Source organism: Tursiops truncatus, chromosome 3, assembly GCF_011762595.2.
Source record: "Tursiops truncatus isolate mTurTru1 chromosome 3, mTurTru1.mat.Y, whole genome shotgun sequence".
In the NCBI taxonomy this organism is placed as follows: domain Eukaryota; kingdom Metazoa; phylum Chordata; class Mammalia; order Artiodactyla; family Delphinidae; genus Tursiops; species Tursiops truncatus.
In genome coordinates, this window is record NC_047036.1 from 112,510,983 (window position 1) to 112,536,562 (window position 25,580).

Here is a 25,580-nt window from a genome sequence, read left to right on the forward strand (position 1 = left end):
CTTCCCTGGAGGTAACCATTGTTACCAGTTCCTTGGGGGCTCTTCTGGAAATATACATATGTACTTGTGCTTAGAATATATTCTTTTTTAAAACAATTGGTGGTGTATTGTTCTGGATACAGGGTGCCCCCAGATCTGCTCTACCTCTCATTCTTCTGCATGGTGCCCCCCAGAGGCTGATCATTATGGACTTCATTGGGGCCCCCGTCACCCTCTGCTTTCAGGTGGGCTCACTCAATGGCAGGAACCAGCCAGAAATGGTAAAGTGAGAATAGGGTGAGATTGGGGTATTTCTTTCCCATCTCCTATCCTGCTGGCTGGCCTCTCTCCAAGGCTCTGTGGATAGCCCTCCCCTCCAGCTACACTGTCTGGGTTTGGTAACCATTCCTCTCTCACTCCTTCAGGGCTCAGTTGCTAACAGCTCTGCACTGTTGCTAAACCCAGGGGACTGCATTATCCCATTTGACTTTCCTAAACTTTGTCCACTTTTTTTTTTTTTTTTTTTTTTTTTTACAAATTCTCTCTGGGGTTTGCTGGTAAATGTTTAGTAAAAGTGGCTCTTTGGGAAAATCAAACCAAACCAAACCCTGATTTGTAGCATTTCCTGATTTCTGTGGTGTAAATTCTCCCACTATCAAGTTACCAAGAATTTAATAATCAGCTCACAAAAATTCTGAACATGTAGCAATCCATTGGTTCTCATGGGCTGGTAGAGCTGGCCCCAGCACACCACTGACTCTCCTTTGTTAAATTATCGTTGTTATCAAACCAAACTTGGGTCTGCTCACCTGGACGAAGTAAAGCCAATCTACTGACACCGGGTTGTGGTGAAGGAAAGTGCAGTGTTTATTGCAGGGCAATAAGCAAGTGCAGCTAGTGTTCAAAACACCCAAACTCCCCAGTGGGTTTCAGGGAAGCATTTTTAAAGGCAAGGTGAGGGAGAGGGGTCCCAGGGTCTGTGATCAGCTCGTGCACAATTCTCTGATTGGTTGATGGTGAGATAACAGGGTGGTTAATTTAACATTATCAATCCTCAGGTGCCAGTAGGTCTGTGGGATGTGTGCTCATGGTCATCAAGTAGTTAATTTCTTCCATTTAGTGGGGGTTTTAGCATCTGTAAAACAACTCTGGAAATGTGCCTCGGATACTATTATCTAGGTACTTCAGAGAGGAACTAAAGCAGAGGATATGGGGGAGGGATCTGTCCCAGGAAGGCCCCATAGGGTCCTGGTCGATTACATCTGTAATTGCCCCATTTGAGTGTGCCATTCATTTAAGGAGCGCTACTGATCAGATATTTTGTAGGGTGCCAGAAATGGGCTTTTTTTTAAAAAAAATTTATTTTATATTGGAGTATATTTGATTAACAATGTCGTGTTAGTTTCAGGTGTACAGCAAAGTGATTACATGTAGCAATTCTTTTTCAAATAGAAATGGGCATTATTTTTTCAAGGCTTTGATGTCTAGCCTTTTTAAAAATTTATTAAAATTTATTATTAATTAATTAATTAATTAATTGGCTGCATTGGGTCTTAGTTGTGGCACATGGGATCTTCGTTGAGGCACACAGGATCTTTCGTTGTGGTGCGCGGGCTTCTCTCTAGTTGTGGCACGCGGGCTCCAGGGCGAGTGGGCTCAGTAGTTGTGGTACGCAGGCTTAGCTGCCCCATGGCATGTGGGATCTTAGTTCCCCAATGAGGGATCGAACCTGCGTCCCCTGCATTGGAAGGTGGATTCTTTACCACTGGACCACCAGGGAAGTCCCGAAATGGACTTTTTTTTTTTTAAAGAAGATGTTGGGGGTAGGAGTTTATTAATTAATTAATTTATTTTTGCTGTGTTGGGTCTTCGTTTCTGTGCGAGGGCTTTCTCTAGTTGTGGGAAGCGGGGGCCACTCTTCATCGCGGTGTGCGGGCCTCTCACTATCGCGGCCTCTCTTGTTGCGGAGCACAGGCTCCAGACACGCAGGCTCAGTAGTTGTGGCTCATGGGCCTAGTTGCTCCACGGCATGTGGGGTCCTCCCAGACCAGGGCTCGAACCTGTGTCCCCTGCATTAGCAGGCAGATTCTCAACCACTGTGCCATCAGGGAAGCCCCCCGAAATGGGCATTTTTGATGAAACTATTCTGTTGACTCTTCTCCCAAATGGCTGAACCACTGCCATCTTTGGATCCCAGGATCCTTGAGCAGGGCTTTTGTGTGCAGTTGGTTGGCTGATGGGAGTGATAAAGAAGAGAGTCTGGAGGCCCACTTCGGGGAGAGAGGTCATAGGACATTTGTATGGGAACAGCTGGTTTGGGTGGCTCAATGGAAAGAAAGCCTCTTGAAGAGAAGGAGCAAAATCTCCCATGTCAGCACCACAGTCTAACCTATGCGCCTGCAGATCTTTTCCTCTACTGAGCAGGGTTTGGAGAGGGGCAGGGGTCAGGACGCTGGGGCAGAAAGAACTCAGCCTGTAGTCTGACGGTGTTGGCTCAGCTCCGACTTTGCCCCTTGCTGGCTGCACGGTTCTTTACCGTCTCCAAGCTCCAGGTTCACATCTGCAGAGTGGGGATAAGCTTTCCTCTTCTCCAGGAAGACTGAGGATTTGCTGGAATCCTCAGGCGGGACCCGCACATTTTAGCTGCTCTGGAAGTGATTGTTTTGATGATGATGATTGGCCCAGAGAGGAATTCGGGACCCAGAAAAGGCATGAGGTCTTTGCCCTTAGAAACTGTTTATTCTCCATGGAGTTGGAAACAGCTCCTTTCCTACCTGGGAGCGGGTATTTGGAGAACCCAGGCACCTAAACCTGCTTTTGGCTTTTCTTTCAGGATAAATATGCCATTCTAGGACAAGTACAATACATTAAGCCAAAGCTTCCACTGAGTGACTTCTTCAGAAACATGCCTGGCACCTTATTGTCAAGGAATGCAGTTAAGGCTTGTTTGTAAAATTACAATGCATGTATTTCTTTGTATTTAGAAACCTGAATTTAGCAATCTATGTATCTATATCTATCACTTTTTCCCCTGAGTGTATTGAGCTTTTTTCAAAAATGAAGGTTTCAAGTTTCTGAAAACCAAGCTGATTCTACCAGAACGGGGTAGAAAACGGGGACCGCCCAACTCATGAAAATCTTCCACCGACCGTTTCTGAACTTGCAGGAACAGTGTTGCGATGTGGAGGAGAAAAGGGATCCAACGTTTCTTCCGGGGATTAAAAGTGAGTCCAAAATTGCAAGAACTTAGGAGAAAAAGGCTCTTGTTGAGTTTCCCTTTGAATGACCGAGCTGCTTTCTCTCTGAGCGCTAAGTGTTGAGATGCAGCGTCCTTACTGCCTAGAAACCCAACAAAGACTGGCTTGGTGGCTGCTTTGAGGTTCCTGTTCCATGTAGAATTTTAACCATGAAAAGACACAAAGATTGGTTTCTTCTGAGTCCTTAACTGAATACCACAAAGGGGGACAATTAGTGGGGAGCTGGGCTACTATCTCCCACCGGCTGTGCTGCTGCCATTTGGAACCTTGGGCCCCACATCCCAGAGCCATGTGGGGTACACCCCAGCCCTTCTCCATCTCCAGGGTTTAGAAATGTGCCACAGATGTAGCCGTCCAGGTGTGGAGAGTGCTGGGCTCCAGAGAGACCATGTGCCGTGGAGTGGAGAGAATGGATTGTTATTTAGTTTTGTAGCCACTTTTACTTGCTAGAGGTCCTAATATGTAAAATGGGATAATACTTCCTGGATTGAAGACCTGCCATTAGGATAAGGTGAGATAATCATAGATAGTGTTGGCATGGAGTAAGGGTGCAATCATGGTAGTCATTTATGCAATACTGTTGTCCCCATTCCAGGCTTTCTGGCACAGATACCCTCTGCCCGACTTTCAAAGCCCCCCAGACCATTCCCAGCTCTGTATCCTCTGATTTGACTGAGCAGGTTTCCATGATTTCTCCTGTTCATCTTCCTGTTACCTGTGTGGATAAGGGGCCATGTCCCTGACTGGAAGCACACCTCTTAATCTCTCAGAGCCCAGCTTTCATAGAAATAAAGGACTGTAACATCTGCCCCTGGGGATCACTGTAAGGGCTAATGTAGACAATGGAAACAGTACCTAACACAGTGCCTGATCCCCGGTAGGTGCTGAATAAAGGCTCTTTCCTTTGCCACCACCTGGAACATGAGCTGGAAAGGACAGTTAACTGTACAAAGCAGCTCCGACACAGGCTATGTGCTGCCCATACATGTAACTCAGGTGAACTTCTCAATGCCTCATCTGTTCATGGAGTGTAACATAGTGGGTATGTGTGTGGACTTTGGACTTGGACTCCAGGGTTCAAATCCTTGTCTGTCACTTTTACTAAAAAATTACACATTCCTCCAAGCTTTCGATAACTCACCTTTAAAAGGGTTTGCAAAAAAGTATCTAGGGGTTCCCTGGTGGCGCAGTGGTTGAGAGTCCGCCTGCCGATGCAGGGGACACAGATTCGTGCCCCGGTCCGGGAAGATGCCACATGCCGCGGAGCGGCTGGGCCCGTGAGCCATGGCCACTGAGCCTGCGCGTCCGGAGCCTGTGCTCCGCAACGGGAGAGGTCACAACAGTGAGAGGCCCGCGTACCGAAAGAAAAAAAGAAAAAAAAGTACCTAACATTTAAATTGTTTTAGGATTAAATTACATGAAGTATGTATAATACATAGCCCATAATAAGAACCGAATACATTATTGTTGGTCTTCAATGAATGTTTGAATAAATATTTCTAGAGTTGGCATATGAATAGCTTGTCTAGCTATGTATATTTAGTGAAATCAATGTACCATAACATACTCAATTGTATCTTAACCTTTTGAGCATGCTTTCACTTTTACTTCTTTACTTTCACCTGTAGTAAATAAAGCTGCAGTGAACATCTCCATGCAAATATTAATTTCCTTGACCGGAATTCTTCTCTTAGAAATGGGACTATTGGCTTAAAGGGTTTATTCAACAGTTCCAGAGGATATTTTCATTTTGCCATACAGGCTGCAAAGAGATATTGAACAATACAAAATGCTCAGAAAATGTATATTATACTCAGCAGTCACGTCTTTTTGATCTTTTGGTGGGCATCTTTCTTCCATGTTAGCTTTTCATTTTAGCTAGGTTGAAAAATCCATGGCTTTAAAATTTATTATAATATGTAATTATTTCAGTTTTTAATTCAATAGAGCTATTCATAGTTATTTGTAATTTTAAGACTTATCACGTACAAAATTAATGTAAGCGTTATTTATTTTATGCAACTGGACCTTGTTTTTTTTTTTTTTCCTTTTTTGCCCTTATTAACGTGTTATGTCTCTTGATACAAGTGACAGAGACTTGACTCTAACCAGATTAAGCAAAACCAGAATAAGTTGGCTCCCGTAACTGGGAAGGGAGGGCGGGTACAATTTCAGGCAAAGCTGGACGCAGGGGCTAACCCATGTGGTCGTAGTCCTGTTCCTCTGTTTCTCTGCTTTGATTCCTTCTGTGTGTTGGCTGTATTCTGAGGCAGGTTTTCTTCAGAGGATCCCAAAGATGACCTCTGATGCCGTGAGACCACATCCTTATGACTTGTGATCAAAGAGAAGAGAAGCCTGTTTCTTCACCTTCCACCTAGTAAATCTTGTTAAGGCCCCGATTGGCTTTCTTGGGTCTTGTGTTCATATCTCAGCCAATCAGTGTGCTGGGGAGGAGAATGCTGGGCTCTGATTGGCCATTCTGCGTCATTTACACCCATTCCCTACTCCTGGGGTCAGGTGGGGGTATCATGATGTGCAGGTCCTCAGGCTTTACAGGTTGGGGAAGGGGCTTCCGAAGGAAAAGAGCAGGACGCTGTTACTGAGCAAGTGCTTACGTTAAGCAGCATGCAAGGTGTGAAGTAACCACAAGATGGCGCTTTCGATCTTTCGCCTTCACGTGGCCGTTGGGCCCAGACGGTTCTTCCCTGGGTCTTTCTTCCTGTCGCTTAACCCACAGAGATATGGGTTCCACAGTGGAACTCCTGCTTGATGGTTTTCAGAAGAATTGAGGCGTTGCCGCCCGTAGGAAAAGGAATGGGCCTAGTAGGGGTTGTATGCCATGAGGTGGGGGGAAAAGTGGTGCGGTGTGGACGGAACTGATTCAACACCCAGATGGGGGGTGGGCTCCAGTGGTGGTGTTTGGTTATTTTCTATTAAGCTTCTTGTCTTTAACCTGATTCCTCAGTACAAAAGTTCTGTGAGTTCGCTTGAGAATCTGTTTTATGAAAAAGACTGAGTTAGTTAGGAATTTGGCTATCCTCTCAAGAGCACGTGAGAAATCTCAAGCTAGAGGCTTCCTGAACCTTCTCCGTCCCAACACGCAGCCCCCTGCATTGAGGAGGCCAGCTGTGCGGTGGGAGAGTGGGGGCACACTGGGAGGGCCCACTGCTGGGCTCAGGGGTGGACAGGGGCGTGGGGAGACGCAGGGGCGTGGGGAGACGCAGGGCCGTTCCTCCCAGTCTGCTTTCCCATGACTTGGGTGAGTGAATGTCCCGATCTTAGGGCCAGCATGGTCCTGGGGGCTAGGGACCCAGAACTTTCTGGTCATGTGTGGACATTATATCCTATATAATGGATATAGAGGATATAATGAGGGCTCGGCTCCAAGAAGCATTCTCTGTCACTCTAGCCCCCAGGAACCACAGTGACCCTTTCCCTTGTTTTCCCTCCCCTATTAGTCATAAAACACCTACTCAGTGCCAGGTACTTGCTGGGGGCTGGGGATTCAGAGACAAAACCTATTCACTATTGTCACAGATCCCACAGCCTATTGGAGAGACGGCCGTTCAGTGTGGAAATGCGGAGGGTGTAGTGAGATAGTGCGGCTCAGAGAGGCCTCGGTTGAAATCCTGGCTTGGCTGTTTGGTAAGTGGATAATGTAAGGCAGGTGATGGAGTTCCCACCAGGCTTTTCTTGTTTGTAAAGTGGGGATGATTGTATAGACATCAATGCCTATTTCATAGAGTTGGTGTGAAGAGTGAGTGAGAACACGTGTAGGCACCTTGCCCTGAGCTTCAGACAGGGAGATGCGCTGATCTCTTTGATTTTCTTATCTTGAATGGGGCGTGCAAATGTTTCAAAGTTGAGAGGCAGAATTAACGCACTGGGTGATAAAATGTGAGCCAGACTCTCCCCGAAGGTTTGGAGTGCTAGGGAAGAAATCGGTGAGACTAAATAATTAATTGGGACAGATGTAAAGTGGTGGGCTCGGGTTCGAAAGATCAGTTGCCCAAACCCGAGGATGGAATGCGGTTCTGTGTGGCTTGACACTCTGCTCTTGTATGATGAGGCCTTGGGGATCATTTAAATGCCTGCCTAACGGATGTGATGACGTGGCTAAGAACAGTAGCACAAATACGACGTCCTGACAAAGGAAATGAGCCACAGCCATGCAGGAAGTGGTTTGGGGAGGGTGGGTGCCCTGGATGGCAAAGGACCCAAAAGCCATCACCTGGAATGACTGAGTGGACGGACAGCTTTAGCCCGGAGAGGGTCAGATGTGTCACAGCGTGGGCCCTGCTTTCCAAAAACATCAAGTGTTGGCATCTGAAAAAGGTCTTGTGCTTCCTCTGTGTTGCTCCAGAGACAGAAGCCTCTTTTAGGGTCCTGATTTAAGGATGAATTTTAAAACTTTGTAGCACTTGGACTTTTCCAACCATAGAGTGAGCTGCTTTACGAGTTGTGAGGCTCCTGTTACTAAAACGTTCAAGCAGCCTCTGGAGGCCCTATCTGGGATGACCTAAGGCAGGAATTACTCACACAGGTCCAAGGAACCATAAGGATTACTTCAGAGGAATATAAGAATTTCCTGAAATTGTTTGCAAGATAGTCCATGCATTTCTTTCAGGGAAAAGTAGACAGAGCATTCATCAGCTTTTTAAGGGGACCCAGTGTCCAAAAGCACTTAAAAAATTCACAACTTCAAAGAAGTTTGGATACAAGGTTAGAATAGATTCTAAGGTGTTTTCCCTCCGGGATTTGAGAGTCTTTGGATTGTCAAATATGTTCTTGTAACATGAAATTGTTGTTATTATTATTGGCTATCATTTATTATGTGCTTTGTATGTGCCACACGAAGTTTTACATATTCTACTTGAATTATCTTATCTAGTATTTTTTTAAAATTCTTTGAGATTACGCACTGTTATTACAGCTATTTTACAAGTGACGAAACTGAGGCATGGGAATTTGCCCAGGCTCACAGAAGGTTCCAACTTCCCTGGATAGATATGTGCCCCAAGTTTGGCCCTTTTATGCCTCATAGATGTGATGTTACTCCAAGTAGGTCCACACAGGGTACAAAACTACCGTTTTCCCTTGGATATTTTAAAGGCGGGATGATAATAGTAAGCAGCTATTGATACCATGTATCAACTGCTTACTTTCTGTGTTGAGACATTTATCTCATTTAATGCTCACAGTAGCCCTATAAAGTTGGGACTAAGATAAATTAAGGGGTTGGGAGAAATGAAGTATGGTCACTCAGCTTTTAAGGAGAGGAGCCAGGGTTTGAAAGAGCCTGTATGGCTCACAGCCTGCATTCTCAGCTCTGTAGATATCGGGGATGGACACTGGGCTGGGGCCTGGGCCTCTTCTGTGTATCTGTCCCAGGAAGACCTCTTTGAATACACTTGGGGGAAGTGCAGAAAATCCCTTAGTAGCTGAGGTGAGTCAGCTCACATAGAGTGGCAGCTGGACATATCCTGAAACCTCAGAGCAGGAAGCCAGCCCAAGGGCTGAACATGGAGGAGACAACAGTCAGTGAGCCTCAAGAGCTCAGGTGCCCCCCCAGAGCTGCCCAGGCTCCAGGTGGCTCAGTGAGGCTGAGGCTTTAGCATGTCCTGCGTCTTGGGACTCTGCCCTCTCTCCCACCCTAGCTCCTCCCAGGTTCAGGGAAGGGAGCAAGTCAGCAGCCTTATGGTGGGAAAGCATTCCAGACTTGCCCAAAGCCGGCATTCGAAGGGGTCATGTGTTTGGGACTGACATAGGGGGAGGGAGTTGCACCTTTGGGTCTCCATGGCTTTCCCCAATCTTCCTGATGTGCTTCAGCCCTCCCCAGGCTCCCAGGAGAATAAGATGTCAAAGGTCCATATTCCATTACCACTCCTCTGATGTAGCTAATCCCCCCCACCCCCGACTTACAGCACATGCCAACCAAATTGCCAAGGAAAGGTATTCCTCAGTCCTCTGGGAAGTACAGCTGCTTGGTTGACTTTTGTTCTCCTGAAACCAGAATCTGATACTTTAATTGTCTGGGGAATACCATGTGGATAGACACACAGAGAGGGGGACAAGGATTTTTATTTGGGCCTTTATTCAACAGATGGGACTCCAAAGTGCCATGTGGCCCCCAGTAAACAGTCCATGGGCGTAAGCTCCAAGCTTTGTCTAGCAGGGGAGGGAGGCCAGGGTGGAACAGGGAAACCAGGAGATGGCCCAGGAAGATTCTATACAGTGCTCTGTGGACTTCAAGGGCCACCATTACTTCAAGGCCCACACTCAGATTGTCCAAGGGGAGAAGTTGACTAATCGTTTCTTAGACACCACACAGTCCTGCACCCTAGCACTCTCCTGCTAGGCCTGTAAGTGGGGTGATCATATAATTTATTAACCACACTAGAACTCTTAAGAGCATGGAAGGGAACCCTCTTCATAGTTACCCTGGGACAACTGTCCTAGACCTGGATTATCCCAGGAAACCAGGATATGGTCACCCTACCTAGGAGTGTCCAAACCAAGACTTAACCCTGCCCGAGACCACTTGGCCACTCTGTGACCTTGGACAAGTCACTCAGCTTCAGTAAGCCTGAGGTTCTTCATCTGTAAAATGGGACTCACCACAGAGTTTGTTGAGAAAGCACTCAATAAATATTGGTTGTGGTGGTGGTTATTATTTTTATTAAACTTTGTTGCCCCTCAAAGTATGGGGAATCAGCAGGGCTGGTATCTTAGCAGCTGTAAAGGAATTGAAAGATGTTCTTTCTGTCATAATGTTCTTGGTTTATAATACTTTTTGGCTTTAGTGATGCAAATACTTAACTCCAGTCTGTCTTTGCAGGCCATTATTTCAGGGGGACAAAAGCCTTTATAATGTAGAGATGATACCTGTGTGAGGGCTGCTTTCAAAGAAACAATGGGTTGGAAGAAAGAGCCTGTTGCTTCACCTTCCGTTTTGTTCCTGGGGAAATAACCTTGAATATTAGATGAGCGTCTCATCTGCATCTAATTAGATATCCTACTACTGTTCCCAGAATATCAACTCTCTTCATTGTGAAACAGGCTAATTATTTTAAATCCAGCTTTGAATTCATTTTTTTAAACCAACCTCTTGATGGTTTCAACTTGTTTCTAACCAAAACGTTGAACTGAATTTGATATTATAGTCATTTTGCTTGTTCAGCGTATTTGGCGGTGGCTGGAAGAATCTCTGGCTGCTTCTACTTAAGCCGAATTCGTGTGTATCAGATGTGGGGCAGAGCAGTGATTCCACAGTTGTGGGGACGGCTTTGCTTTGTCGGATGAGTGGGAGAAGGCCTAGGGGAGCATGTGTGGCTGTAGTCTTCAGTTTCTGAAAGACAAAATGAGGCATACCCAAAACAAACCTGGCCACGCTGGTGGGCCATGGGGCCCAAGTTCACTAGATGATCAATATCTACTCAATAAACAGTAGGTGAGGCCTGGGTGAGGGCACAGCAGTCTCCTGTGGGCCGGGGTCGGCAGGACCTCTAAGACAGTGCATCCTTTGGGGGCAGAAGCCCTGCTCAGAACCCTCCAGATGTGAGGGTTCAAATTCTGTGTCTACTACCTGCTAGCTTTGTGAATATGGGCAATATGTATTCACGTTGCTAAGCCTCGGTTTCCTCATCTGTAAAGTGGAGCTAAAGGACAGGTCACCGCCCCCCCCCAGCCACCCCACCACTTCCCACCCCCGGCCCCTGCTGTGGTTGTTACCAGGATTCCATGAGATGAGGCATTTAAGGGTCTCAGCACAGGGTCTGGCTCACAGTAAGGACTATACCAGTCCCTGTTGTCACTGTTCTCACACAGCTTTGGGGAACTCGGAGGGCCCTTGGCTGAGGTCCGTTGGCTCTTTGCTGCCCTCTGGTGGTGTGGCTCAGCATGGCTTGGCGTGGAGGAAGCTGGGAGATGTTACCTCCAGAGAAAAGAAAATTGCTTTAGGTTTTATTGCTTCCTTAACGACCTCCAAGATTATCTATTCGACTTTTCAAAAGGGGAGGACAAGGGAGGGCTCTAAAAGCAGTATGGTGTCTTCCTCGGGGGGAGGGTGAGCAGAAAAGCTGTGGTGGGCTTCCTTGCCAGTGAGGCTGTGAAGGCCCCAGCCATGGTTCCCTGGCAGGCTGGGCGGGAGGCGAAGAAGGAGAGGAAGGGAGATGGGTGAGCTGGGAGCGGAGGTTGGAGCTGTGCCTGGTTTCCCTGGATATTCAGCTGGGGCATGGCTGGTATTTCTGAGGCCCCTCTGAATTCCCTCACATTCTCCACTTCCGGCCCTGGCGCTCTGTTTCTGCTGGCCTGTCTCATCGCATATGGACACAGGGAGCCACGGGCCACGTCAGGGACAGGATGGAATCAGGACTTCCTGTCATTGCCTAAGAACAACTTACAATTTGCCATGAGCTCTCTCCAGACTGATAGGTCTTGGTCAGGGGTCACCCCCTCCGAGACTGGGTGAGGTGCCTCTTTGGGGTGTCCCCAGAGCCTGCTGTGTGGCCCTCTGGCTTAGTGTTAGACCGACAGGCAATTTCAGGCAGTGTCTTCATCTCCCTTTGGACTGGGAGTTTCTGGAGGGGTCGTCCCCAGCATCCAGCAGTGTGCCACAAATGCTTCATGATGGAACAGTGGCTGGGTCACAAATGATGAACTCTGCCCTTGAAGATGAGGGACGGCGCCTCACCAGCCTTCATTCCCTGTGGTGGCCAGCACAGGCTTTGCATGTAGTGGTGGCTCAGTGAATGAGTGCAGAAAGTACGTTCTCTGGGAGCTCCTTACGACGAAGATTAATTCATGGTGTTTGAGTACGTCCTAAGCGCTATCAAAGGTTCCAGGAGGTTTTTGCAAAGAAGTGTAAGGCATAGTCCCTGGCTTCTTAGAACATATCTTGTTAGCTGTTCAAGTTAAAATAAAGGTGTTAAATTATAGTACAAGTCATGTAATAACTCAGGGCTCAAATGGGCCATCCAGATGGGTGTTAGAGTTGATACCTGAGCTATAGGGCTGGTGCCGTGGGCTTGTGATGTGAGAGTTGCACAGAGCCCTGTGCTGGGGCTTCATGCTCTGCTGTTGCCATCTTGAAGTTCTTAAAATTTGAACAGAGGGCCTTGCCTCTTTAATTTGCACCACACCTTGCGATTATGTAGCTGGTCCTGACCCCAGTTATGTAGGTGGTCCTGGCTGCAGGTCCAAGGTGACCAGGAAAAGCTTCATGGTGGAGATTTGGCCGGGTGAAGATGAGCAGCAGAGCTGGGCTGGAACTCTCTGAGGATGTGTCCGTCCCTGTGTTGAGTCTGGGGCAACACTGCGTCCCTGCTCAGGACCTGCCTGTGGGAAGAGTCGGGGGTCAGGGACCTCCTGGCTTTTGGATCCCAAAGCATGCCTGTCTGTGAGGAAGTGGTGGCTCTGAAGATGGGGCCCACTTGGGGCCTGGTCCGCCCGTGCACAAAGGAGCGTGTTCACCCCTTCCCAGGGAGGCCTGGAAGAGCTACTTGGAAAAGCGGCCTGGCCTTGTTTGCTACACTAGAGTTACTCTCCTTTCTGGAATGTGGTGGGTGGACACCCATAGGGCTGCTGGGAAGCCCAGAGGAGAAACACAACGGGAAGCAGTTCTGTAAGCGGGAAAAGGGGCATCTTCCCTGGAGCCAAGCATAGTTCCTGGCACTGCAGGGCCCTCTCCTGGTGAAGTGTTGGGGCTGAGAACCCACTCTTAGTGGTCCGGCTAGTGCTTGTCTATTGGAGGACAGGGTCCAGGTCGTCCAGGAAGCATAGCCAGCCTTTGTTCTCCCGGGGCACACAGCCTCTGTAGGGGACGAGACGTTGACACACGAGACCTCCACTCCTGCTTTCTGACACACCGGGGCTCGAAGTCCAGCTCTCCTTCTACTTACCATCTGCGTCTCTCGTGCAAATTGGGTCCTTTGTCTGGGCATTTACAACACAGCACTGCCGGGAGGGTGCAGAGTGAGCAGCACGGCAAGTGCCCGGGTCAGTGCCTGGCACACCGTAGGGGGACATTGTTACTAAGAATCCAATCTGTGTCTTGGGAGGTCAGAGAGGGAGGGGACTCACAGGCCAGCAGGGCGGGAGGAGGAGGTGCTGCTGCTAGAGCCACAGCTGGGATAGAGGAGAGCCCTGAGCGAGGGCGCGTAGCGCGCCCAGAGTGAGTGGAGGGTGAAGCCTGCAACTCAGCGAGCAGCATAGAGAATCCTGCGCCCCCTGCCGTGGCGTCGGCAGATGGGGAGGCCTTTGCGTTGTCAGGGCCAGGTGTGGGGAGGCTGAGGGGGCTGGGGGGAGGGGGGGATCCTTCAGCCGAGTTCCTTACGGTGGCTCGCCCTGGTGAGGCCCCAGCAAGGTCTGCTGATCTGGGGCCAAGCAGGGGTCAGGGTTCCCGGCGGAGAGGGGCCCGGCCTCTGCTCTTCCCTGCCCTGGAATGTGCCCTCACACTGGGGCTCTCCTTTCTGTCTGCTGGTGTCCAGGCTTTCCTGTCCAGTCTCCCTTCTTCCTCCATGATGAAGGGAAAGTGGGACCACACCGGGCATTCACAGTCTCCCTGGCTCAGCGTGGCCTCGGCCCACCCTGTCCTGCTCCTCTCAGCAAAGAGGCTGCCAGGCTCAGCCATTGGAGCTGTGTGAAGAGTGACCCTGGGCAGCTTTCCTAACTTCTCTGGTCCTCAGTTTCCTCAGGCATATACACTTGGTGGGACTTGGAAGCGCCAGGAGATGATGGAAAGGATGCAGTAGCATCTTGCTGAGGAGGTGCTAGGGCAGGGTACTTGCTGTGTGTCCCTGTAAGCGCTGGCAGAGCCAGGAAGCCATACTCTGAGGTGAAGGGACATGGGTGCCTGGCTGCTGGTTCCTGGCGAAGCAGACAAGAGGTGCAGATAGGGTGGAGGCATGTCCCCTTGGGCAGTCCTGTGGAGCGTGTGGGATCCAGGCGGGCACGGAGGGGCCTGTTTCAGGGCGCGGCTGACTGGGGTACCTGAGGTGTGGGGCTGTGGGCAGTTTGTGCAGAGTGCAAAGTGGCTTGGTCTTGTGGATGTTGAAGGAGCTCACATCTACCTAGCGCTCGCCATGCCCTGGTGTCCTGAGCGCTTTACATGGATTGCCTCCTTCAGTCCCCAGAAGCGCCGTGAGGTGTGTGCGCTCATCATCTCCATCCTGCAGGAGAAGTGGACCTTCAGTGTCGCCTTGGCTGTGGCTCCCACACAGCCTGGCTGCGGAGCCCTGTAGGTGGGCACTTCCTGCCCTTGCCTGAGCCCCACTAGAATCCTGGGGCCCTGGACCCCAGGGGTCTTGACGGGTCCCGCATCTACTGCCTTCCCTAAATGAGGATGGCAGCATGACCCTGTGGTCCTATAGGCGCCGACCTGGCTGTTCTGATGAACCTGCCCCAGGTGTGGGAGCCAGGCAGGGAAGAAGCGTCCGCCTCGAAGCCTGGCTTTCTGTCTTCAGGACATTCTATAGAGGTGACGGTGTTGACAGGTATCGGGAAACACAAGTTTTCCTCCCCAGTGCATCTGTCCCTGTTTATTCAGGATGTGGTAAACATTTGGTTGTCATCCTGGCTTAATTAAGTAGAAAAAAAAGTCAGTACTCTAAAATTTTGGTACATTTCAAATATGTTTTATTACTTTTCTTTTTGTCTTAGAAAGAATATCAAACCTGCATGCAATGCTAACGGTTTCTGACATTTACATAGCATACGACACGATATGCAACACGGCACATACTGAAGGGACATGTGTAGAGGGGGCCTTCCTAAGAGTATATTTACAAAGGGAAAGGCGTGTGGTCATCTTAAAGAGGGCTGCACCGAAGGAGGACTGCACTGTTTAACACTGAAGAATTACGTGGGGAATCACAGATTGCTTTAGTACTGCATGTTCCATTGTCATGAGGAAAAGAAACATGCTTTGAAGGTTTTCCCTCGTCAACAGCATGTGTATCTGTAGCTGTATATTGTACGTGTATTTGTATATTTTTAAGTTTTCTCCTAAGATTTTCGCTACAGCATCAGTAACTCCACGTGGTTTTGAAGCAGTGAAACTTTCACAAACGCTCAGGTTGGAGAGAAGACCCAAGGACCATTCCTTAAGGACCTTCCTTAAGGACCATTTATTTGCCTCGCCATTCCAGGATCTTGGAAATGTTTCCTGGAATGTGTAAAAATTAACCCCGGGGATGAAGCACATTTCTGTGGCAGCCAAACTTGAGTTCCTCAAAGAACAGATGCAGAGAGATCTGCTTCTGCTTGCCCGACAACTGGGGCCATTGGGACCGCTGCTGAGTCCCCCTGAGGCTGTGACCGACCATGAGCCCAGGAGAGCTTGTGGCAGCTGTGCCGAGGCGCCAGGACCTCTGAGCGGAAGCTTCCCGCGCTAGGAAGGGAGCAACGCTGCTATGAAATGTCTCAAACAAGTTCCCTGTTCCTCCTAGGTGCTTATAAAGCTCAGATGTATAGTGATGTCTGGACAGATACAAAAAAGCATTTTTTTTTTTTTTTTTTTTAATAAAGGAAAGGCATGAGTTTCTCCCCTCTTCGGTAAAAAGCAGCTTGTGACGAAATCTGGAACACAAGAGAGAAGGGTCTCACATCTGGAAGCCTTTTTGCACACAGCTATAAAATGTAAAAACTGACCCCCGGTAAAAAGTGCTTTGTAACAATATTTAATTTGTGTCTTATGCCTGTGAGAAAGAAAGGGTTTGTTTTTTTAATCTGCAAAGCCCTTTGCTTGTGTCCCAACTGGTGTGAAGCTTTCCCGTCAGGGGTTTTTCACCCTATTCTTCGTAGACCCTGGGAAGAGAAAACACCCATTTCAGTGGCTCAGGACGAGGCAGGAAACGCACAGGCCGGTGTCTGAGCTTCTCTGCACCTGGCCTGGGGAGTGCCTCTCCCAGGACCGCAGGAGCCCAGGAGAAGCAGGGGACACTTCAGAGGAGGCCAGCACATGGGCATAAATGCTCACCTGAACCTGGCTCTGTCCTTTCTACACAGCCTCCACCTCTGCAGTTTCTTTTTATCCTCAAAGCTCTAGGAAGCAAACCTTCTTGGTATATGAGGAAACTCAGAAACAAGAGACTGAAAGTCTGCCCAACGAACACTGAATGTCAATGGTGGCGTGGATGGGGGGAGGGGCAGAGGCATCCCTTCCCTCCATTTAGGCTTGTGTCTTTCTTTGTATTTAGCTCAAGAATACATGTTCTCCAGAAAAAAATGCCAGTTCCAGAAGCTGCTGCCTGAAGACTGAAGGGCGGTTAGTGGGGCTGGGGCTGCCACAGAGGCCCGTGGCTCAAGGTCACTTCCTCTAGTAGTTACCAGGCCTGTGAGCGCTCACAAGCTGACTTCCCCCTCACCTCCGCAACCATCTCTGTTTAGATACTTAAATCCCCTCCTTTCTGCCGCATGGCTGCCGTGGGACCACACATCACGTCCAGGTCGTCCCCTGCTCCTTCCGCCTCGTTCCTGATTTCTGAGTAATTATGCACCAAAGTCAAATGCCTGCTGCTGCTGCTTCTGGTGGCAGCTGGAAGCTCTGGCTCTGAGCTCCTGGAAGCCCTCTAGTCTCGCCCCACAGCCTGGGCCGGCCGCTGCCTTCTGTTGTCTCTACTCTAGGTTCAGCATTCTCTCCCTCTCTCTGTCTCTGCAAAGAGGACTTCAAGATGGTTCCTTTATCTCCACAAAGACATTTTCAACCTGTACAGAGGGAGGGGAGGCGAGGAGGACAAGGGAATGCCCACATCCTCTCCCAGGACACCTCAGCATTCCAAGAAGGAGGGATGAACTCATTTTGTAAGGAAGTGATGGGAGGCCTGGTAGCAGAGGTGCCCTTACCGCTCTCATCTATGGATTTTGCAGCAACAAAAAGAGCGGGGCTGCATGGACCCAGGCTTGCCTCCTTTTCATCAAAGCTGTGGCCCCAGGTGGAGGGGTCGGGACAAAGGCTGGATCTCCCAGCAACCTGAGGAAGACTTGCCCGCGCCTCTGTGAACCGGCCCTGCAGTCAGCCTCATTCCACTTTTGATGATGCAGGGCCCAGAGGGTGACTGGACAGGAGGTGTCCCGTGTTTGTCATGTGAGCTGCCTGCCCTGACCAGAAAGAGGGCTTCATTTCTGGTAGATTTATGGAAAATAGTCTCTTGCTCTCATCACTTTCTATTTCAAGCAATTGTGGATGAGGCAGTTTTGGAGGCAGCAGAAAAGGCTCAGGTACTGGGGTTGGGCCCAAGTGTCAGCTGTGGGAGAGCTGGTCATGGGCTGAGCTTAGGGAAGTGCTGGGGGTGGCGGGGAGGAGGGGCGATGGGAGGGTGGCGTGGGTACCCGCTGGAGGGAGGGGAAGGTGACGCCAGGAGACCTAGCTTCCTGACTTGTGCTCCCAGACAAGTCACTCCCCCCAACTTAGCCTCTGTTCCCCCCTCTGCGGGATGAGGTGCAGGCATCAGCTCCTGAGGAGCTCACCTGTGTGTGTGTGTGTGTACGTGTATGTGCACGCTTCCCTGGTCATGCTCTGCAGATTCAGGTGTAAACAGGCTCTGAGTGTGTGAGGAGTGGGTCTGCTCTAGGACAGGCTCACCTTTATGTAGCATAGGGGAGCCAGGAACTTGCCTCCCCCTCTGAGGCCAGACATGGGACCCCAGGAGATCAGAGATGGGAAGCCATTTTCTGATAATGGGAGAACAGCCCAGACCAGGTTGGGATTAGGGGTCTAGTTCAGGACTCTGGTCATCTGGCCACTGCTAACCCCTGACGGTAAGAGCGGTTCTGATTTTAGAGGGTCAAACCCAAAGTCCCTCCCTGCACCTGTACAGGAAGGAGTTTATCAGGCTTCTGGGCAGCAGGGGGCATGGGGCACCCTGAGGGGAGACTATGTCGTTGGCAAGGAGTTGTCCTCATCATCTTATGGTTGTACCCACAGTTTTATAGTTAATAAACCCAGTCACTTAAGCAGCTGTGTTTCACCAAACCACACAAATCACGGAGAGAGAGAGCCATGCTGGGCATTCACCCAGCCATTTGACAGAGGGAAATTGGGGGTCAGAAAACTTAAGTTACTTAAATAAGGAGAGGAATTAGGACTACCCTAACTTCATAAAAGTTAGAATGAGACAAACTTTAGTTCGCAAAAGGATCAATTTTCGATGCTTACAATTGTCCAAGAGAGCAATAAGTGTAGCAGTAAGTTAAGTGGTGAGTTCCTCATCCCTGGGAGTATGTAAGCCATGTCTGGGTATCTGCTTACTGTGGCAACTGTAGTGGGTGTTCATGCCTTAGATGGGGCTAGATGACCTAGAAGGGGTCTAGACTCTGGATCTGGTAGGGTGGTGGGAAGGAAGGTGAGGGGCAGTGGGGCATACCTGCGCTTCTCATTCCAGGCGTTGTACCACTTGATGAACCGCTTGGTGCTCTGCAGCTTGGGGTGCAGGCAGTGCTCCTGACCCCGGTACCTGGACACACTCTTGGTGGTGATGCTGAAATGGAGCAGGATGGGATGGAGGGTTGAGAAGCCTGAATGACAGCCCCTCAGTGTGGCCTGTGGGTGGCCCTGGTCTGTCCCAATCAGAGCACTGAGAGACTGTGGCCTCCTCCCTCCTTTCAAGGAAGCCTACCCATATGCTCGCTCCCTGGCTGTTTGGAAGGTTCTGGTTGTCCCCTTAATCTGACTCTACGTTTGGGTCTAACCCTGTGCAGAGTGATGGGCTCTCACTTTTCCCCCTGGAGCCCTCAAAGTCTGGGACAGTCCCCCACCCCCGAGCCTACCCCCATGCAGGGTGTTGCCCACAGCACTGATGGCTCCCTTGGGGAACGAAGGTCAGGGGACGCTTCCAGCTCCTCTGAACCTGGGATTGAGAGGTGGAGAGAGCTAATGCCAGCGAAGTATGCATGCCAAGACCTCATCCTTGGATGTGAGGAGCTCCATGGCAGGGCTTGGATGTGCCGTGGTCTCTGTCTGATCTTTCAAACCCTAGTTCCCCTGACCCTCTGCAGATTGTTCTGGGGCTGGGCATTTGTTGACCCTGAAGCTAAGTCCTGTTGGCCTTGAAGCCCATTTTGATTCCTGAGCATGAGTCCCAGTTATCTCACCCTTGGGCAGGAAAATAAGACTGCCCTTCAAGTCTCTATCAGCCAGTGTTCCAACACCGTTGGAGGTCTAGCCATGTGGTAGAGAAGCAGGTGGCTTTATACAGAGCGTAGGGCCTGGGTTTGAATCCCAGGTCTGTCTGTGGGACCTTGGGTAGCCTCTCTGAACCTAGTTTGCACATCCATAAAATGGGTATAATAATAGGACCTACCTCTTAGGGTTACTGGGATGATTAAAGATATAATCTATGCAAAGTGCCTAGCACAATGAATAGTTACTGTTATTAGCAATTGTCGTGGAAGATGGGATGGCCAAGAAGAAGCCTTAGTGTGTGAGGTCCAGCCTGGGAGGGAGGAGGAAGGGAGAGGCTGCTGCCCAGCACTGCTATGCCCCTCTCAGCCAGGGCTGGGCCAGGGTGGCAGGAGTTCAGAGGAAGCTTCTGGGTGGGGGAGGAATGATGGTGTTCAAAAATGAGGGTCAACCTAGCGAACATGGAAAACTGGAAGGTGAGAGGTGAAGATGTCACTCCTTGGGAGGTGACACGCAGGAGCGAGGTATGGTGGTGGACTGGCTGCTGGGCTGTGGGCTGAGGGGGCAAAAAGGGGTGGTTGGAGGTTGGAATGGGAAGAGTGGGAAGGGAGGGACAGAGGTCAGCCAGCACCCCGTAGGCTCCTAACAGTGAAGTGTCAGGATGCCTGGGCCAAGGTCTGGAAAGGAGCAGGGTCGCCATGAACTCTGAGTCTCCCAGTTGATGGGGAGAGGAAATCGAATCTTGCGACCTGAATGGGGGCAGAATATTTCTGGGTCACCTGTTCTCTTCGCTCCCCTGTGCTCTGAGTTTTCAGGGCCTTCACCATGGCCTGAGCCTCCCAGGGCAGGGACAGGTCTTGTGGTAATGCCAGGTGACTGGGCTCTGCCTTCGCTGGCCCTCTCTATGAGACCTGTGGCTCCCTGGGTCCCTTCTGCTAGGTCTTAAGCATGGGGCCGGGCTTCAGAGTAGAGTCCCGGTCCCCTCCCCCATAGTACCTAGTCGCTCTGCAGGAATTTAGCCCATGCTTTGCTCTCTGCCTACAGTGCTGCCTTTGCACTTGGAATAAAAGGCTGTAGCCAAGCCAGATAAAAATCCCCTCCTCCGTAAGGTCAGCGTACAGGCTGAGGATCCCAAATCCTGAAGGTTGGGACAGCAGGGGAGGACGCTCAGCCCTCCCACCACGGTGCTCAAATGCTCAGTCATAACACGGGGACTTTGAAACTTGGTTGTGGGGTGAAGACGTGAGGATTTCTGCCCCCAGCAATTGTGCAGAAATTCTGGGTCCTGTGTGCCTGTCCTCAGTGGTTCTGGGATACCGAGGGTTTCAGCAATAACTCGGGGTATATGAAACAAATTGCCCCTTCTAGAATCTTGGCTCTACTGGATCCTTCTGAGTGCAAGGACTCCCACTTGCAAAGCAAGCTGCGTCCCAAGCCTCATCAGAGATTTCTAGGTGACTCAGGGTGAACTGGAAAACTTCCTTTAGTTCAGCTTTGGGGCTAAAAACCAGCTTTGGGAAAAAAGCACTGGTCCCTCATGTGATCTGGAGAGTCTTAGGAGCTTGAGAGGGGAGAAGACCTCCAGCCCTTCAGGGAGGGAGGGAGGGTCCTGGGTATGGGGTGGAGGTTTAGAAGAGGGTGACTGTGTGTGGATCTCATGAGACCCCTGCAAGTTTTCACAAGGCTACATAAAGCCTTCTCATGCACTTGCCTGGCTGTCAGTTTTCTCTCTATTCTGAAAAGTATAGCCATGAAAAAGGGCAAGCCTGTTTACTGAGGGTTCTGTCCTTTTGAGATGTCACTGCACCTCATACCCTGCTCCTCCTTTCCTGCAAGGACTCAACAGCTCAGCTTGGTGTGTGGAGCATTTTTCAGCACTGAGAGGAGTGCAAAGTTAACATCCCTGTCATTTTCACCCCAAGAGAGCTGAGAACCCTGAGGGGCTTGTAGCTCCTCCCTCAGCTGTGTGACCTCTAGCTCCCACCCAAAAGGAGTTTCTAGCAGTTTTTCTGTACCTGGGTCTGCAAGGTAAGGGGCAGGGCAAAGGGGCAGGGACAGGAGGCTAATTTAGGTGCCCAGGAAGGAAGGCAGGGGGGTTTAGCTCAGGCCCAGTGATTTTCTGAATTTCCCTAACTTCAGCCTGACTGCACAGACCCCAGGTGGCAGTGGAGGGGGGGGCGGCGGTGGGAGCTGCCTTTGCAGACACTGTGTGGAGGCCTTTGGGCCAGCAGGGCCAGTGAATGGAAGGCACTTGCCCAGACTGAGAATAAAGTGTGTCCTGTTTCTGGGGGAGGGGAAGAGGGGCCAATGGTCCGTGGCAGATATTTGGTAGCTGCTTTGCCAAGGGCTCCCTTCCTGGCCAAGAGCGTATTGATGGGGAAACAGTGGTGCTGGCCTCAAGTGGTTAATTGGGAAGGCAGGGGAGCAAAGGAAACGCAGTGTTCTCTTGCTCTGCCCCACTTTTTAAAATATTCCCCGCATCCCCACCAAGCAGGGCTTCACCCTCATGGCACGTTAACTCCAACAGAGCCCTTTCCACAAGACTGCTCAGGAACCCACAGGAGTCCAGCTGGTGTTGGAAGAGTGAGGATCGTTCTCAAAATGCAATCGCTAGAAGCCAAAAACCAGACGGCCACGGTCCCCTGATCAGAAAAAGGCCCTGAAAGGAGGTTCTGAGGACGTCAGACAATGTTTGCTTTAATTCTTTCTCCAGTAACAGTAAGGCAGCACGCCTCACAGTTTGGGTTCCAGTTTAATAGTTCTGGGTGTATTCTGAGTGATTGCAATCTGGGTGTTCTAAGTTGGCACACGGAAGCCATTTAACCCTTGATCACCCTAGAAAGGGGGGGCAGTGCAACCCCTAGGCTACCCATTTGAATCCTAGCAAGGGTGAACTCCTCGGAGAGGCTGTTTCCGGAGCAGAGTACCGTGACCCTTTTTTCAAACTCTCTTCCAGACTGCCGTGCCAGCGTCCTAAGGACTCGCTAGGCAATTACAAAGGCTCCGCCAAGGGCTTGACAAAGGCTGAGAGAAAGGCTTGTTAGCCCGACCCAGCCCCAAGCTGCGCCGCAGCACCCGGTTAAGAGCTGAGCGCACACGCTCGGGGCGAAGAGCGAGAACTCACATAACCATTTTCTCCTCGCAGTGCGGGTACTTTGGCTTCATTTCCAGCTTCTTCACGTCGCTGTAGCGGATCTTGGGTCCCTTCCGGGAGCACTTGCATTTCGACCCTGCGAGAGAGCGCGCGGGGGGCTGCTCAGTTGCGCGAGGGGTCTCCTTCGCAACTCATTGCCCACCCTCGGTGCCCACCCAGAACCCCAGGGATCCCGGGGAGCTTAGCAGTTGGCGTTGGGGGTTCCCCAGGACGGGCCGGGCTGGCGCCAAGGGACCTCCCAGGCACTCACCGTCCACGCGCGCGGCGCACAGCGCCAGGAGCAGCAGGAGCAGCGCTGCCGTCAGGACCCTCATGCTGGCTGAGGGGCGCGGCGCGGGAGCAGGGGCTCGGGGAGGGCGCTCGCGCGTCCGGGCGCCGGGCTTGGCTCTTTCTACCCGGAGCGCGCCTCCCGGCTCCACTCGCTCCTGCTGCGCCCGTCGGTGGGAGCCTCGCGGCTGTGGCACCCCGCAGCGCTCTGCGCTCGGCTCCGGGCTGTCTCCACAGTCTCCCTCCGCCCGCCCAGGCCTCTTTTAAATCCGCTCCGAGCTCATTAATATGCAGAACCACTCGGTGACTCACTGAGATTTCTCAACGCGGTTGGGGGGTTGGGGCGGAGACCTTCCCCGCCCGCCGCCCGCCCCGGACCGCGATCGCAGCAGCGCACACTCAGAGCCACGCGCGCACTTGCACATTCAGACTCACATCCGCGACCCTCTCGCTCTCACACACATTCTCCTTCATACACTTGCACACCCAGGCTCCAGCACGCACACAGAGCCAGAGCCAGTGCTCGGGCGCCACTTGACGGTGGCGAGGCTGCTTAAGGGCACTGCTTTTATGATTCTCGTGGTTCCCTCTGGCCTGCTGTTGTGAGCCGCTGGGAGACCCAGGCCCGAGGCCCAAATTCTCGAGGAGACTTGAAAGGGTTTTGGGGCAGGTGCCAGGTGTGAGTGCCAGCAGGCCTGACTCCTAGAGCGTGAGCTGTCCCTGTTGGGCCAGCAGAACTGGTGGCCAGAGCACAAGGCCAGGTTTGGAGGGTGGTCACCGCAGGATGTGCAGCAGCAAAGCCATGGCCTGTGGTCCCTGGAGCTGGCTCAAAGAGTGTGTGTGTGTGGAGCTTTGGCTAATCTGGAAGGAAGGCTTCCAAAAGTCTGTGGGCCTGTGGGGGGTGGGGAGAACCAGGTGGGTGGCTCTCTTCACTGTCACATCATTCTCCAGAGTTAGGCAGTGGCTGGGCAGGGAGACGTGACAGTGGTAACCATCTGGATGAAGTCCATGTTCTAGACATTGTGCCAGGATGTGTGGTGTGGCGGTGTGGGCCCAGGCATGGTGACAGAAATCCCTGCTCCACTATTTACCAGTGCAAGTGACTTAGCCGCTCTATACCTTGGTTTCGTCATCCATGAAGTGTGAGTAGTCACAGTGCTGCTGTGAGAATTCCATAAGATCATACCTAGAAAGTGTTTGAGTGCCTGACTAGCTGTTGGTGCCCTGGAAATATTACTTATTGGCATCATTATTTTATATATATCTATTATATATATATATATGTTTATATATATATATATATAGTTTTTTACAAGTCCCTTTCCAAGTTGGTATTTTAATTTCTTTACTTGATGGGCACTGGAACAGGCTCAGAGAGAAGAAATAACTTTCCCAAGATCACATAGCCAGGACACAGGTGACTGGGCCAGGAAGGGCCCTGGTCGTGTGGCTGCAGACCTGGGGCTCCTGTCCCTGGGCCATTTGACTTCCTTCAGGCATGTGTGCCCTTCACTTTTTGGTGAAGCACTTCCTTGAAAGACCCAGCAACAGGAGATGGAGTGTGTCAGACTCCGAGGGTCCCTGGGCTTGGCTTCCAGACCAGACCTGGAGCCAGGGTAGAAGCTGCCAGGTTCTGTCAGCTCACACAGCTCTGTGCTGTCAGCCCAGCAGCCCCCTGGGAGCTCAAGTGCCAGAGAGGATCCTGGGGTGATGGGATGGGCAGGCTGCTGAGGATTAGAGTGGGAAGAATCTCTGCTGTGTCTTCCTACTTGGAGAGCCTTGGCTGCCTTGAGGGGAAGCTGAGCCATGAAGAGCCAGCAGGGCCTGTGAATTGGCTTCAGGCCATGTCCTGAGTTCTGTGCAAGCAGCTGTAACTATACTTAAAGCAAGGCCAACAGATGGACACTTGGGTTTATGCAGAGGATAAGTGCAAGGGAGTGATTTTGGCATTTACATCAATTTTTTTAAAGTTTAAAATTATTTTTTCTTAATACAAAATTAGCATGTTTGTTACAGAAAACACAGCAGAAGAAAATATAAAAAATACACACACAATTCCACCCACTCAGCAATCTACACCAAGATGCTACAGTGTTATCTTTGCAAACCCTTCTGTCTTTGCTTACATGCAAGTGCACAAATGGGATCAGCATGCATGTCCTGTTTAATAACTGGCTTGTTTCACCTATCGCTATATCAACAGCACTGTTCCATGTGACTGGTTGTGCTTCTACAATATCTCTTTTAATGATATTGTTTGAGGCCATATAGTATAATGGCTAAGAACTTGGTGTCTAGAGTCAGACTGCCTTGGGTGTGAATCCTAGCTGTGTGACCTTGGCTTGTAACCTAATCCTTTTAGGTATTGATTTTCTCATCTGTGAGATGGGAATGGTAATTGTACCTACAGCATCGTGAGAGTTAAATAAGATGGTGCATATAAAGCTTTTAAGGTGGTCTGTTGCACAGAGTAAGTGCTCAATAAGTACTATTAGTAGTAGTATTTTGGTTGCAGTGTATTCCATTGTACAGATGCACCATAATTACTTTAAGTAATGACTCCCTGCTGGACATTTGGATTATTTTGAATGATATATTTTTACAAGCAGTGCTGTGTGACAAATATTCTTGTAGCTTAGTTTTGCAGTAGCCCTTTAAAACTTGAATTATGTCTCAGAAATAGAATCACTGGGCTGTGGGGCATGTGCATTTTAAGGCTTTTAACAAATTGCCCTCCAAAAAATATAGTACTTTGTTATTCTGCAAAAGGAATTTCTTTCTTTCTCTCTCTCTCTTTTTTCTTTTT

The 25,580-nt window shown here is 50.3% G+C and overlaps 1 protein-coding gene across 2 annotated transcripts; it reads right to left on the reverse strand.

Annotated features, from left to right (window-relative positions):
• Positions 1-14,847: 14,847 nt before the first annotated feature.
• Positions 14,848-23,023, reverse strand: CXCL14 (C-X-C motif chemokine ligand 14). 2 transcript variants are annotated; one of them, XM_019924468.3, is made up of 4 exons: positions 22,758-23,023; positions 22,478-22,583; positions 18,599-18,712; positions 14,848-15,812 (listed from the first exon to the last, which is right to left on the reverse strand). In XM_019924468.3, the coding sequence occupies exons 1-4, from the start codon at positions 22,819-22,821 to the stop codon at positions 15,416-15,418; spliced, it is 681 nt and encodes a 226-aa protein (XP_019780027.1). In that variant the 5' UTR covers positions 22,822-23,023; the 3' UTR covers positions 14,848-15,415. The 2 variants fall into 2 exon arrangements, with proteins under 2 accessions (XP_019780027.1, XP_004329886.1); XM_004329838.3 differs by having other exon boundaries at positions 15,711-16,040; positions 22,758-23,020.
• Positions 23,024-25,580: the final 2,557 nt, after the last annotated feature.